Source organism: Gadus chalcogrammus, chromosome 6 (assembly GCF_026213295.1).
Source record: "Gadus chalcogrammus isolate NIFS_2021 chromosome 6, NIFS_Gcha_1.0, whole genome shotgun sequence".
In the NCBI taxonomy this organism is placed as follows: domain Eukaryota; kingdom Metazoa; phylum Chordata; class Actinopteri; order Gadiformes; family Gadidae; genus Gadus; species Gadus chalcogrammus.
Genome location: NC_079417.1, coordinates 5,052,113 through 5,067,728, shown reverse-complemented (window position 1 = coordinate 5,067,728; position 15,616 = coordinate 5,052,113). Strand labels below are relative to the sequence as shown.

The following is a 15,616-nucleotide window of genomic DNA, read 5'->3' as shown; positions in this document are numbered from 1 at the left end:
TGAGGTAAAAAGTGACGATGAATGATGCATCGTCTTTGCATACATAAGTAAAGCATTAAAGTAATGAGAAAAATAATTAAATGGCTCAAGCAATCCAGCAATGACTTCGAATACCTTATGGTACACTGTTGCAAGGTTTGGAAAGGCAATACCTCAACACAAAAATGGCTTACAGTTATAGATCTGCTGATTTACTATGACACACACTTTGATTGAAATAATCTGCCTGGACAGAATAGATTTTTCAATAAAAGCTGACTTTACTGTATAACATAAAATAATAATCATACAACTCTGTAGGTCTAAGTAGGCTCTAGCCACATCAGAAAGTTGGGGAACTAGACTTCAAAAATAAGTCCACCATGGCCCCATAGACATGTGCTCAACTTTACTAATCCCAACCTATTCTTAAACGCTGCCTTTTAAAATCACAACATAAGGTTTCAATATCCCAGTTGACTGACAAGAGTAGCCATAGCGACTACCTAATGTCATTTATGCTGGTTGTATGAGCAAACTGCTAAATGTTGCCATGCCTAATTTAACTTAGCCACGCCAAACTGTCCCAAATCAAAGTCTCTCCCTTCCCTCAACTTTTAAATAGTTTGACCTAATGAACAAGCGTTTTATCCAGCTACAGAATATGTTGTTCAATAAGAATTAGACGGACACGTATTCTTATATGATCACATTGTCAACATATGCACCTAGGTTACTCAGTTTACAGTATTTAAACAAAACATTTAAATAGATCGTAAAATATTCAAATATTCTGAAATTCATATCTTACTATAGGAAAATAGTATACAAGATGTGCGGGCAAGTATTCTGCATCCGTCCCCTGGAATATGACGGTAAGATAAATGCGGATGGTGGACTAAATGCTTTGGTAATGAGGGACACGAATGGCAGGGTAGAGAAACAATCCAAATTGACCTTGGAAGTTTGATGAAGGACCAGGTGTTTGAAATGTGCTTCGTGCGCTAAAACAACCTCGGATCTAGGGTACTTCAAAAGGTTAAAGTATGGTCTTAAGTCATCCTCACTGGATTTAAGTACACCATTGCACAAAACAGGGATCTCACAAAAGAGATTGGAAGTCTGTCTTTCCAAAGAGGGTTACATATTCCAATGCAGCCCTTCGCCATTCTTCATGGCCTGCCCATATTTGGTCTCTCGACAGATTCCGTATACATATTTATTTTCACAAAACCAAAAGACACACACACACACACACACACACACACACACACACACACACACACACACACACACACACACACACACACACACACACACACACACACACACACACACACACACACACACACACACACACACACACACACGGTCTAGCCATAGTAACTTCAGGGCCGACACTCCAGTACCTTTGTACTATTTTGGTTCTGAATAGAAGCAAACAAAGAAAGAAAATTAAAAAAACTCTTTGTCTATCAAGTAACGGTTATCCCTGCTTGGGAAGGTTTACGAGTACAAACGATCACAGATATAAATGCGTATCCTTCCAGGCAAAGTTAGCCCAAGTAGAGAACGAGGAGTTGAAGAAGAGCAGAGCTCCAAAGCGGCTGATCAATAGTATGATGAACGAAGGACAGTTTCAGCAGGTGGTTAAGTATTGCACATCAGTTCATGTTCAGCATACAGGGGCCTTACAGTGCTCACGCACATGATAAGCTTCTAAAAGTACTTTGGAGCCCTAGGAATGGAGTTACCTGGATATCTCCAGCCTGGCACACAGGAATAGTGCACATACAGCAGGGGTAAAACGGACAGAAGTAAACTAAAGGAACAAAAGAAAGGGTCACGGGGGCCTTCACAACTCTACAGCAATCAGACTGCATATGAACGAGTACTGCGACGGCCGGCTTGGGTTGCGTTCCTGCCGCACCAAAGCCTCACTGATGAGGGATGAGTTGAAACTAGATTGAAAGAGCGACAGAACAAGAGGAAAACACGTGAGGCCCGTTATGCTATCCAGTCTAGTTTGGTACAGTTCACACCCACATACAGCTCTTTAAGACAGGTTCCAGCTGTCTTTGCACACCGGTGCGCTCCCAGTGCTAGTCCATTCTCATCTGGCCCGAGTAGGTGGTGAGGAGAAGCATGATGGCGAAGCCGGTGAGCAGCCCTGCGTTCTGGATGGCGAAGATGACGATGAAGCTGCTGCCTCCGGCCTCCTCCTCCTCCCGACTCACCGCGTTCATCTCTGGGAACTGGGAGGGAGACGAGGAAACGGAGAGAGGGAGAGAGCGAGCACACAACACAATTATTACTCCGATAAAACAGACAAACACACACTTCCCCATTCCTGATAGGACGTGTCTATGAGTATTCTTGAGTGCACACACACACACACACACACACACACACACACACACACACACACACACACACACACACACACACACACACACACACACACACACACACACACACACACACACACACACACACACACACACACACACTTACCATGTCCGCCAAAGCGATGTAGAGGAACATTCCGCCAGCCAGGGCAAAAATCCAATTAGGCGAAAAGCTGTTTCCTGCCAGGATACCAAAGCCCATACCCAGGTAGCAGCAGCAGGCAGACAGGAAGTTGAAGAACAGCGCCTGCTGGATGCTCATGCCAGCGTTCAGCAGGATAACAAAGTCCCCTGGAGGCGGACAGGGAGTAGGAAAGAGAGACGAAGAGAACAAAGAGAAATAGTCATTGGAGGGGCACGAGTCGAGCTAGAAATAGAACATCTGATAATGTTTTGGAAGAAAAACAAAAACAGAAAAACAACACAAATAGAGTTGGATTGATTCAAGTTGAACAATGTAATGCATGCGTATGCATGTAGATGTGAATAAACAAACACACAGAACTATTTACATATTTCACTATTTTTCATATTGTTTTGTATTTTTTAAGCTGTACCAACCGGCCGCCCCAAGTTCACCAATATTACCAACACATCTCCGACCCTGACGGGTGGCGCCCTGCCTCACCGAGCTCGTGGGGGAACTCCTCACACAAGATGGCCACGGAGGTGCTGACTCCCTGGAACACGGAGGACGTGAAGGAGGCGCCGATGGCCAGCCCGTCGATGAAGTTGTGCAGGCCGTCGCTCAGCGTGATCATCCAGGCCAGCGTGCCGATGTCGGAGTAGGCCGTCCCCTTCAGCCAGTAGCATCCCCCCCGTTTGCTGCTGGGGCCCGCGACCGCACCCGCCTCGGGGCCCGAGGCAGCCTGCCCCATCAGGGGAGAGAGGAGACGTTTTGAACGATGGCATGACCACAGGTGTTAGTTGTGGCATTATTGGTCCCTTTGTTGCGTTTTGCTCAACTGCTTTGGCAATGTTAATACTTGGTGGACCATAGAGACGGAGACATGTAGAGATAGAGGTAGACAGATGGACAGAGAGACAGAAAGACACAGAGTACAACATTTGAGTGAAGTTGGAAAGATGTATTCATGTAAGAAATGTAAGCTTTTCGGACAATAATAATAAAAAAGAAATACGGTCATTGTTCCTTGGTTTCAGCTTGAATCATAGTTTTCAGCTTGAAACTCCTGTTTCAGCTTGAATCAAACACTATGACGTTTCCCAACATGTGGCCGTTTTATTTACGAGCTCCGCAATGAGCGAGTCACACCGTCGCTGCATTATTGTTTAAGTGTCTGAGAAGCTGCTGCAGGTGTCTGAAACCCTCTCTTGGACGCAGCGTTTTACATTAACCAGAGCCCGGGCGGCTCTCGGTTCATTGGCACTTCAAATGCACCCCCGATATAAATCGTCCCCGAGGTGCGTGCGTGCGTGCCCCCCCCCCCAAGCCCTCGGTTCCCCCCACCTGTGGTGTCTGTGCGGGGCTAAGCATGAGCTCCCCCTCCCCGGCGTCCGCCTTGTCGCCCAGGGCTTCCCCGTTGGCCTGGAGCTTCTCCCGCACGCCCTCGGCATCGCCGTTGGCCGACAAGTAACACTCCGAGCCGTGGAAGTGGCTGTGGCTGTGGCCATGGCCGTCTTCCTGGGGGGAGATAGAATAAAAGAAGGGTTGGCAATGAAGAAATAAGCAGACTTTTTGTTTTTTTTAAAGAAATAAAAAAAACTATATTCATAATTTGAGCCATTCAAAGCTGAATTATGAGACACAACAGGGCCAGTTAATCACTGTCAGAGCCCTGTGGAGGCCTCACAGTTGATGGGGAGCGGTTGTCCTACATTCTGCAGTGCATTTGCATAATGTGTTCGAGTTCCCTGTTCAACTTCGTTAACAACAAATTAGCCGTTTAGTTCATCATTTCATTGCATGATTTTAAAACGTTGACACAAGATGATATAAGGCTTCTTAGTCTGATTTAATGTAATTATCCCATTATGATCATTATATGATGTAATTATTAACCAAACAAGGCCAAGGGTTGCACTTAAATAAATGTAAATTGAACTAAAAATTGAACTAAAAAATGCCTTGATCTGAATCTATTTATTAATTGATGAGGATACGACGTACAGTCAGGATAACCCAAACGTGTATGACTGCTCCTGCTAAAAGCATCCTGCACAACCAGACTAACCACTTTCAATGGACTTAAAAAAAGTTTGTCTAGGGACACAACATCAGAGTAATATATTACTCAGGGATTGACAATAACAATGCCGTCAAAATGTAAAAACATCAAAGACGCCAATTTAGGACGTAAGCAAACACATAGTTGCGCAAAAGATAAATTGATCGGAACAATGAAAATGAGGCGACGCCATCCACTCACCCCATCTTTCCGTTTCAGCAGAGCCTTGAGGACTTTCTCCGTGAAGAAGAACAGGTAGAAGCCCCCGAAAACGACCGTGGACTTGGACACATAGTTGTTGACAGTGGGGTCGAAGCCAAACGCCTAGCACACAAAAAGAAGCAGTGTTGGGCCTGGCAACCACGTTGAAGGGGCGTTTAAAACCACACAATCCCACCTGATGGGCTGAACCCAAGGGACACTGGCACAGCATTGGACAGTTTTAACTTCAATGAAGCCGGTTGGGAAGTTAGGCATTCTTTGGAAGACACCACTTGTTGGTTCCACTGACTAACACACCTCTTACTGGTTACTTAAATCAAGAGTGAACCTGTTGTCCCACCGATTTTTTTTTCCCATTCACTGACGTTTGCCTGCTGGTTAACAAAGAAGGAACGCTGCCAGACAATCCAGTCCTTTTGAACTTTCTAATCCCTTCTTATCCCAGCACAGTTGGCTTCTTGCAGGGAAAAAAGTTCCTGGTTTGAACGACAAACTGGCTTATATGTGTGGACGCATTGGCAAGGGGAAAACCCTTTGTGGTTATGCCAAGGCCAAGCATGGAGGCTCCTATCATGGACCATTAACCTCTCGATCTCCATTTTAAGATCCATGGTAAAACTATTAGATACATGGTGAACATAACATGTGACTTGGCTTGACTGAGGTTTAAACATTTTCGTCAAAGATTAGATACAACCAATATATTAGCGTGACTATTAGCATGTGCTGGTGAATTGGGCACCTAAAACGTCCCGAAGTTTGGTTTTATCAAAAAACAGGCAGCAGGTATGATCATTGGAAAATATAGACGATTAGAAATGAGACCAAACATTGTAAGATGGATCTGTTAATGTTTGTGGACAACAAACACAAAAAGTCTCCATAATTATACATTTTAAACTGAAAATGTGTGGCCTCAGCTTTATATAAAACCCGTATTAATTTGCCTACTTAAAAGAAAATGGAAGATGTTGGGATGGGATATCCCAAGCCAAATGTAAAGTGGTATCAAATAGCTTTGGATAATGTTAAGCAATTGATTTTTATCAATTCTATTCCTTTTGCAGGAACACTGTTTGCACTACAGTCTAGTCCACTAGACCACTCTACCTCCGGGATGAGCTGGAAGAGGGCGTTGGAGTAGAGCGTGCCAATGGCCAGGGCTATGAAGTAGAGCAGCAGGCGCTTGTAAAAGGTTTTCCTCATGAAGGGAACCACGCTGGCGCCCACCAGCGAACACAGCGAGATCAGAGTGACGCACAGGAATCCATAACCCCAGACTGACCCGCCGGCGAACCATAGAAAGAGGGGGGGGGGGGGGGGGGGGTGAGAGACGACATACCACATACAAGAGATGAACGAAACAAAAGGGAAATGAGAGAAAGAGGTTGATTAGTCAAAATGTCTAGAATGAGGGTATTCCATCGGGCCACCACAAAAGGAGAAACCAGGACAATATTAAAATAGCCCCAAATTTGAAATAAACCACCATGAGAGATCACGTGCATGTCAGGGCGACATGCATGTCCTGAAAGAGTAAAGGTGCAATTAATGGTCAACCTTTCCAAAACGCCCCCAGGAGCAAAAGAGTGATTGAGGTTGATTAGAATACCACCCTTTGTGAACAATCGAGATGAATTTGCTGTAAGCAAACATTCCCTTTAAAGAACTTGCGCGCTGCGCACACACACACACACACACACACACACACACCTCAACAACACTTAAACAAAGTATTTGAACAAACATGGTCATGTGTAATGAGTCAAACATAGGTAAACCTGATTTTAAGTGGTAGTATTGTACCCAGGTGGTAACCTTGATGACACTGCAGCATTACAAAAACCGCAGACTAAGCAGCTTCTTATCGATGAAAGGGCTCATCGTTTGGTAAACACAGCCACCATACCAGTGTACAGCAGGAATGTAAGCAGGAGAGCTATAATAGTCCAATAGTGTGTTTCATACCGAGGAGTCTGTTGCATTTCATACTGTCGTAAAAGAGCTGCAAAAAAAGGAAATTAAAACCCAAAAAGAAGCTGGTGGCCACACACACACACACACACACACACACACACACACACACACACACACACACACACACACACACACACACACACACACACACACACACACACACACACACACACACACACACACACACACACACACACACACAGTTATTCACCCGAGTTCACTTGATTAGCAAAGGCACCTCAGGCGGAAGAACCAATGAACTGAAAACCCATTCTTCCAAGGTGCTCATTTAAGCCTGTGAAAGGAAGAGAGAAAAATTACAGGAAACAAAAGACAAGAAGAAAAAGGAGGGGGGTGTCTTGGGGGGTTGGGGGCGGAGGGGGGGGGGGGGGGGCGGAGAATGAGGCCCTCGGGCCATTTGTGCGCTTGCCCATGGGTACACCATTATCCCCCGTCATGTGATACTGAGTCCCGGAGAAAAAGATGGAGAGACACGCAGCCCGTTGGAGCGTTCGAACCTTCCCGCCGGATTAAGGGACTGATTGTCGGCATTGGCGGGGCGGGCGGACGGACGGACGGACGGACGGACGGACAGACGGGTGGCAAACCTCGGGCAGGAGCTGGAACACGGCGGTGGAGAAGAGCGTGCCGATGGACAGAGCGATGAAATAGGCCAGGGCGCGGCGCATGTAGCGCGAGGTCATGAGCGGCACCAGCACGGCCCCGGTGAGAGAGAAGACACTGACCAGCGTCACACTGAGGAAGGAGAAGCCCCACACTGGGCTCCCACCGCCACGGGAACAGGGGGGGGGGGATGCACACACGTTAGGATGGACGGACACACGGACACAAGACACACAAAGAAACATAGACGGACACAGACACACGGGCCTTGAAGGTCTTCCTGTTCAAACTTAGAACTAATTATTGCAACGACAACCGTTAAACTGAGCAACCGAGACGACATCCTCTGAACCTTATAGGAGAAAGGTGAAGCATTAGAGGAGAGATTGGGGTCAAATGGGCTTCATGGAGTGCTGGTCCGTGGGGAATACAGAGGGAATAAGAAGAAGAATGTATCGTTAGGGTAAAAGAAGACCTGTTGGGAGAAAAGATAAAACAATTGCAAGCAGAAATTCATTTTAAATCCACAGTCTGCACAGAGAACATCTGAATCTACCACAACTTCTAAAAAAACATTCCGGACTCCTTTTGGGTTTCAGTTCAGTTTTCTTGTTAAACTGAGGATGAAACCAGAGTGGGGTTGTCTGTTTTTGCTCTACGGGGGGGCAGAAGCTGCGAGAGTGCTCCTCGCTTTGAGGGTCAGTTGTTGTCTTGCCAAGTCAAGCAAAGGCTGGGCTCTTTAATCTCTTATGCTGCTCCATCACCAGAACGGTCGGGTTCATGTGCTCACACGGTAAGGGGGTTGTTCAATTTAGTAAAAAATCCCCCATGGCCCGGATCCGGTATAAGATTTGCAAACGTCTCCTTGAACGTTGGAACGTATTATTTGCTAGCCTTCTAAAAATTGGCAACATTCCCCCGGCAGTTACGCTTCCAACTCAGCAAGTCAAACAATGCTAAACAAACAGACAAGCAAGCAAGGACGTAGGCTACGCTGCGCGTCGGCGCTCTCAATCGCTATCTGAAAGGAAAACAAATACCCAAGGGGGGGCGGGGGGATCTAGGCCAGGGTTGCCAAAGACGATATGAGGAGTGGTGGGTGGAGGGAGGGCGCGGCTTCATGGAGTTGCAGCGAGGGAAGAGCCGGGATGACATTTGGAGAGCACCGTCGCAGTCTCACCGAGACAGCGTCTTCGCTTCCCTTCCACTGATCATCTTTACCTGGGAGCGCTCGCTCCCCCTGGGGAAGTATCTGCTGACTGGGGAGAAACAGCGAGGTCTGTTGGGCGCTCAGGCGGTTTTAGAGGTCGCAGGCAGTAATGCAAGCTCACGCTGTGGCAGACAGGGGCTTCGATGGCCCGGATGTCGTCACCATGGTAATGATGATGCAATGTCATATTCATGGGGCGCGGGGCGGATACCGATGCAGATGTAATCTTATCTGCACAGTTACTGCCATGCAGGAGCTTTGTTCAGTGAACTATTTGGTTGCGTCAGGAAGTTGTGAACGAAAGCAGGGTTCGATTCCAGGCAAAGAATACGTGTTCTCAATTTATATTGATTAGTACAAACAATATGCATGAAATTGACTCGATTATGGGATAGATATAGCAAAACTTAAATTAAAAAATTAAATCTAAGTTATTTCATATACGTGTTCTTTCACAGGCCAGAAAAAAATACAATCCCTTTAGTAATTGTGGACCGTTGACAGATTATTTAAAAAAAAAAGAACAGGTGACAAAAAGGGCATTCCATGGCTCACCTTCTAAGCCAGTCGGTCTGGGGGCGGGCTCACTGCTAAGCCCCTCCTCCTTTTCCATGCCACAAGCACCGGCATCCAATTGCTGTAGCATGGTGGGGCAGAACATCTGCAAGCCCTGTCCATCCAGCCGTGATTGCTCGCTGAAGTTATACACGGCCAAGGTATCTGACGCCAGGCACTGGAGGGGGAGAGCCAGCAAACCATCAGAGTTCCGGTACATGGTTCTTCATATCACATCACTTAATTCAGATTCCAGCAGGGGCCTAAAAAATAAAAAAGTTTGGTTCCTGTTGGTTGTCAGTTGAGGTCATGGGTAGGTAGGGAATTTATTTTATTTTATTTTTTCCAGCGGCAGCGAATGATAGGTAGGTTGTTTTCATTTAAAAACGAGAAAATTCGCTCATCCTTGTACAGAATGAAGAGGTGCTGTACCAAAACGTAATTATAGTTTGCATCAAAAACATTATTTTATTTTATTTATTTATTTTTTTAATAAAGCTCATAAAATAATTTGGGTCGCACATAAATTGACAGGGTCGGTCGGAAACCGGAACCAAACAAAATGTTTTTTTAGGCCAGAGCATGCATTGTGGGATTCCCGGCGCCGCTTCACTAACAGATAACACATACAGATTGCCATTAAATATCTCAGGTCGGGGTGAGAGGCACTGGTCTAATAGCATTCCTCAGGTACGAACTGTCTTATTGTTTGTTATCAGATGATCTTCGAATGAACAATGCGTCAAAGAGATCACAAAGAGATCACAAATATACACACAGGGATGCTAATTCCACAGCTTATGGTTCCTTCCTCGGGGCATAAAACTATGCACAACTTACAAGGAAACTCCCAGCAGCCTGGGTACTGGCCCCATAGAACCAAACGATTTGACCCTCTGTTCCTCAAAAAATTATTACCTTTTAACGTGGTTAATATTGTTGCTGAAAAAAGCATTGAATTAACGCGTTCATATCACACAGCTCCCCAGTTCTGTTTCCCCGAATGTTATTGATTTGGGGATCACCAAGTGTCTCATTGACAGTACGTCCTCGTCCATTATTCTGCTGCAGTGGAACGGGAAATTTGATAGCCGTAAATGTACTAAATGGGGCACATTTGCCATTACACTTCGACTTACTTACAATGACCGCAACAGATAGACATTGCCAGGCGTATTACTGCTACTTAATAGGCAATGTGCACCAGCAAAATGAGGACGCATTGACTTCAGCTCTGCTGCTTATGGGAAATCCCATAAGCAATAGCCTCACCTTGGAGCTGATGGCTTTGGGCGTGGACACCGGTGGTCTCTCGGTCGCGGCGACGGAGGTGCTGTTGGCCTCGTCCCCCTGGTCCCGACTCAGGTGGGACAGGAGGGCCCGAAGCTGGGGCACTGTGATGGTGAAGTTGTCCCCATAGCGGGTCAGGAGGTCCTGGAGGACTTCGGTGGGAGACTGGGCCTGAGCCTGGGCGCTGCCTTCCCCTTGGGCCAGCACATTGTCCAGGGGACACAGGAGCATGAGGAGGACCAACATCAGCCACGGCCGATGGAGCCTGAAGGAGGAGGTGGCGTTGGCGGCGGCGGTGGTGGTGGGACAGCCATGATGAGTTTGACGGGGCATGGCTTCGTCTAGACTGGCCTGGAATCTGAGCTCTATAAAGGAGAAGGCGGATGGATGAAAAGACGCCATCGCAGTACAATCCCATGAAACTCCTGCGGCTTACAGCCCTGGTGACCCATTTTACACTCAGATGTACACAACATGCGTGGTGGATAATAATTGACCTACAAAATAGCTGCCATTTAAATTGTTATCTTATCTACCCAAATTCCATGCAAACAATATTCCTGGCAGTACACATACTGCATGTATTATGCTGCCACAGCACAAGACACAGAACAAAAACATTAACAGGGAGAATTGGAGGAATACAAAGGGCAAACTGTCAACTAATGTACAGAGAAGGCCAGAGGATACTGTTTACGCCCTGCTGCAACCACCCCCAAACACACACACACATACATACAATTAGATATGACACACAAGAATGTAATAGCTGCCCTGAAACACACACCTCCGAGTTAATTACCTAGGCTACACAGGGACTTGCGTGAGTCATTCGTTCATTCGTTTCACTGAAGACCACTCACCTGTCCCTGTTAAAGCCGTTGAGTTAGTGCTTGTTAGGTGGTAGGCTAGTCTTCCCCCCGGATATGCCACGGGTCGCTGCGATAGCACGGACGCAGTGAGGCTGTGGAAGAAGAGAGGACCAATAAGCAAATTAGGCTTCAGCCCAGTGAAGAAGAAAGAGAAAACTGGCTCAAGAAATAGCCTGTCTTTAACCCAATGCTGCAGCCCTGAGTATACAACACAAATGCAACATAAATAGTTGATTCCAGGATAAACCTTCCAACCTGCGTCGCCGCTCAGTTTACCAAACCACACATGGCTTAGCAGGGGGAGCATTCCTTGTTACTTGCGTTGCTGCTGCGTACAGTAAAGGCCTTTGAACTATCCAGGGTTGGAATTAGGTTGTGGCTGTACTGCGGCATACAGGCACTGAAAGACTTCGATAGTGAAGGAAGGGTTCCCGGCAAAGGCTTTTGAAGGAGAGAGGTTTGTGCTCATTCTTGGCTTATTTGCATTTCTTGCACTCTTACCAGCTACTGTCAAACGTATAAGTGCCTGAGGTGAGGGGCAAAGAAGAACATTACTTTAACACCTCTCTTCTCCAACATTTCGCCCGTTATTGGGTTATCGGCTACTATTAGAATAATCAAGCATCTTTCTAGAATAACTTCAATTCTGTTTTTATGCAACAACAAAAGATGAAAGCCAATTTAAAATTTCAATCTCATCTAGTAGTGTAAAAAATACACGAGAAAAAAAAATCTCTTGTATTTTGGATTCCTTGATGAAGTTACAGCATCACAAGTTTCCGCAGATTGTAAAGATTAAATACCTCGCCTCAAACATGCACTATATAATCGAGATGTGTGAGGACTGTGCCGGCTTCTGGAGTGCCCTGAAGTCAAGAGAGGCATTGGGAGTTTGGTCAGTTTGTGCCTTGCTCTGATGAAAGTAGACGGTGGAGAACCTTTTCCTGAAGAGGAACATATTTGTCTGCATCAAACCAGACCGGTACAGCGCATTATCAATTTTTACAACCTACCCCTTGCTTTGAAATCAGAATTCATGAAGCATGACATAGATCAGCACAGTGGAAGTACACTAGAAGGCTATACAAGTGGAGAGGAGAGAGACAAAAACATGTGAAAAACAAAGACAGCTTAGCCTTTACAAGCTACAATTTGTAGCAGAGGTTTGTCCTGCCTTGTATCATCAAACAAGGCCAACTTGGCAATAACTATGTCCTAAAACAGCTAAATAAAAAAAGATGTTGTGGAGTTGTTAAATATATCTAACAACTCGAATTTGCAGACAGACAAAAACTCCAACTGGTCTCCAAAAGGCCACCGCCTTGGAAACGGCTGTGAGCAGGATAGGGAGGAGGTTAATGTGGTCAAACCAAATCCTTCATCCAGTTAACCCCTTACGACAGAATTGTGAAATCAGTTCCCTGCAAACATTTGAACTGGGTCAAAAGCCTTGAGAGACACCAAAGTGTCAGGGCACACTGGTCTCAATCAGTCCACACTATAAGCATAATAGAACACTATGTAACCACATTCACTTCCCCTTGGCCCACCGTGCCAAACTTTTTGTGCATGTGTATGTATCTACAAGATAATAACTAGTAAAGCCTCCAGCTGTATCTAATATGCAGCAGGTACATGAGCGTGTGTGTGTAACCAACATGGTCCGAGTGAGAGGTCATATTTAATCTTTACATATTAGAAGAAAGTATGGGAGAGGTTGTTGACATATATTGAACGAGACAGACAGACTGCTCCCAGCTGGCCGTTCTCTTGGTGTAAATTTGTTCTGTTTAAATCGCTCCAAAGTTACTGCAGTATATAGTACATTTAGGGGGAAACATTTGGAGGAAAAAACACCCAAACTAACTCTGTACTACTTGTTCTTCATCCACGTGCATGAAAACGTGAGATTTCACCTGCTCTACGCATGCACACCAATACACAGACAGACACAAACACATTCCAAATAGAGGGGCCTTGGTTACACAAAAACATCCTGCTGAGGCAACCTTCTCTCGTCATCACCTTCATACGCTGCCTTTGGGCAGAAAAAGACTTTGGGACACGTCACATGCAAAATCCAACATTGACCCTGACGTGTATTTCTGTTTCATGAGATTGGAATCGAGATTGTCTTTATGAAAGTGGGGGGTACAGTGAAGAACAGTTTGAGTTTTATTCCTGAGGGTTGCAAAAACAAGTCTATGTGATAAACATCTGGCCTCTTTGTAAGAGTAGCCCTCGATGTATTTTCATTAGGCATAGTCCTCTTTTATGGCACTTTAGTTCAGAAATAGTGATGTGCTTTTCCTGACCCCTCTGTTAATATAATTCACACACCTCAAAAAAACATGTTAACTAGAAAGATATATTAAAATTAACAAATATATTAACATAATGAACAGGTTCCATCTTAAACCAGTAACAAAAGCCTAAACGCTGACAAATATCGAAGTAGACTGTAGTATAGAATACAAACAGTCTAAAGCAGATACAATCATAGCCTGAAATTAACAATTATTGTGACGGAGAGAGAGTACTTGCCCTTCTGATCTTTTCTTTTACGTTTTCTCCTCTTCCAGCAAATATGTGTTGCCTGTGGGTGTGCTCTTCTATCTGCACAATGAGTAGATTGCCTACTTTATAGCATGAGGGTGTGTAGGGGGAGGCCAAACCACCACAGTCCAACAGACCTGCTATTCTTTACTGACCATAATTACTGACTATATAATTATAGCATCACCTGGTACTGGGATGATTGCATCAACCCACCACTGCAATTAGCCGCGAAGGTAATGGCTCAAATATTAGGGCGGTTAACTGACCCTTAACCAAACTGCTTGCCTACTCAAAAAGATTATGTGATTGCAGTCTTAAACCTGTTAATTGTTCACCTGGCCAGTAACTTGCTGACTGATTATAGTATGGGCTCATAATGAAGACTATTACTTTTTAGGATATGGTTCAAGACAAGGGGAAAGCAATTAGCATGTAATAGTCAAAGCGAGGTGTCGTGTGTTATCTAGTTATAAATTAAGCATACGGGACCCCATTAGTAAATTACAAAGAGTAGACTACTGCACATTTGTCACCTTCAGTCCCAGGCAAAATGATAACTTTCCAAAGGGAGAGTTGGAACTCCTGTCCGAAAGACTACAGATAGCCTAACCCTACCTCTAGTACACACAAACGCTATCAATTGCATCTTGATTCAACAAAGGTGTTATCTGACACAGCGCTTTGTTTATACCCTCCCCTAATAACTTGCTTTCCAGTGTACAACCACCACCTACGTACACGTTTCGAGTCAATAGTCATTCATTCCAATGTGTACTGTTAATGCCCCACAACAACACAATCAATTCCCATTGTAATGGTCTTGAGTTACACGTTTCATTATGCATTAATTTGTAACAGGGATCAGTTTGGCAAGTGAAATGAAGGTGGAAACATACACGACAAGTTTGAATGCCAAAGGCTTTGCCGGTGATAATAACCCAAGTGATGGATCAGAAATCAAGTACCCTACCACAACTATTGGTAGTAACAAGGTGCGGTATTTGTAAACTTGAATTTTTGGATGTCGTTAAAAAAGACTGAGTGATCAGCCACGATCTAATGGCTAAAATTCATCATTGCTGTAGTCATATATATGTTAGCATTAGCTAATCCCTTGTCGTTAGCTTACCGGGTGATGCTGGCCAATGCTGCACGTTGGGGAAAAAAGGTTGACGTCAATTCCTCTCAATATGTTAATATGTTCGTTATGAATTTAGGAGCAACATGTAATGGGTTGGTAATAACTAAAGCGAACGCCAGCGAGAGCTTCATGTCTCCTCAGAGTCCAAATCTCTATACCCATTCAATGAAACTACACAGCAACGTGTGTTAGATGTAGGGCAATTTTTGGTGACGTAGAGCGTTTCCGCCCCTTTGTGAATTATGCATTTCTCAATGGATATGCGTCCCTCTAGTGTCAAATATCAAAAAAACTAAATAACACCAGGAAATGCAAATGCTGATCAAAATATTTTATTCAAAACATGAAAAAATCATAACAATAACCCTGATACGATTTTGATATATCATAATATGATATAATACGTTTTTAGACGCAGGTCATTTGTACAGTTCAGCTTAAAACTTTCTCCACAGTCATCTCACATAATGCTTATAGACTAGTTGTCTGCTTTTAGCTTGCCAAACAAAACTGGCAAAAATGCATGCTTGCATTTCATTTCTATACTCATTTTGCTGTCCCTCAGCAACCTGTATATATTAGACAATTTC

At 44.8% G+C, this 15,616-nt stretch overlaps 1 protein-coding gene across 2 annotated transcripts; it reads right to left on the bottom strand.

The window, feature by feature from the left end:
* Window positions 1–3: 3 nt before the first annotated feature.
* On the bottom strand, window positions 4–15,197 carry LOC130383911 (metal cation symporter ZIP14-like). 2 transcript variants are annotated; one of them, XM_056591812.1, is made up of 10 exons: window positions 15,015–15,197; window positions 11,318–11,418; window positions 10,437–10,819; window positions 9,165–9,342; window positions 7,384–7,553; window positions 4,778–4,900; window positions 3,859–4,032; window positions 3,016–3,256; window positions 2,494–2,678; window positions 4–2,234 (listed from the first exon to the last, which is right to left on the bottom strand). In XM_056591812.1, exons 3-10 carry the CDS (start codon window positions 10,785–10,787, stop codon window positions 2,082–2,084), a joined length of 1,575 nt encoding a protein of 524 aa, XP_056447787.1. In that variant the 5' UTR covers window positions 10,788–10,819; window positions 11,318–11,418; window positions 15,015–15,197; the 3' UTR covers window positions 4–2,081. The 2 variants fall into 2 exon arrangements, with proteins under 2 accessions (XP_056447787.1, XP_056447786.1); XM_056591811.1 differs by lacking the exon at window positions 7,384–7,553 and adding an exon at window positions 5,909–6,078.
* Window positions 15,198–15,616: the final 419 nt, after the last annotated feature.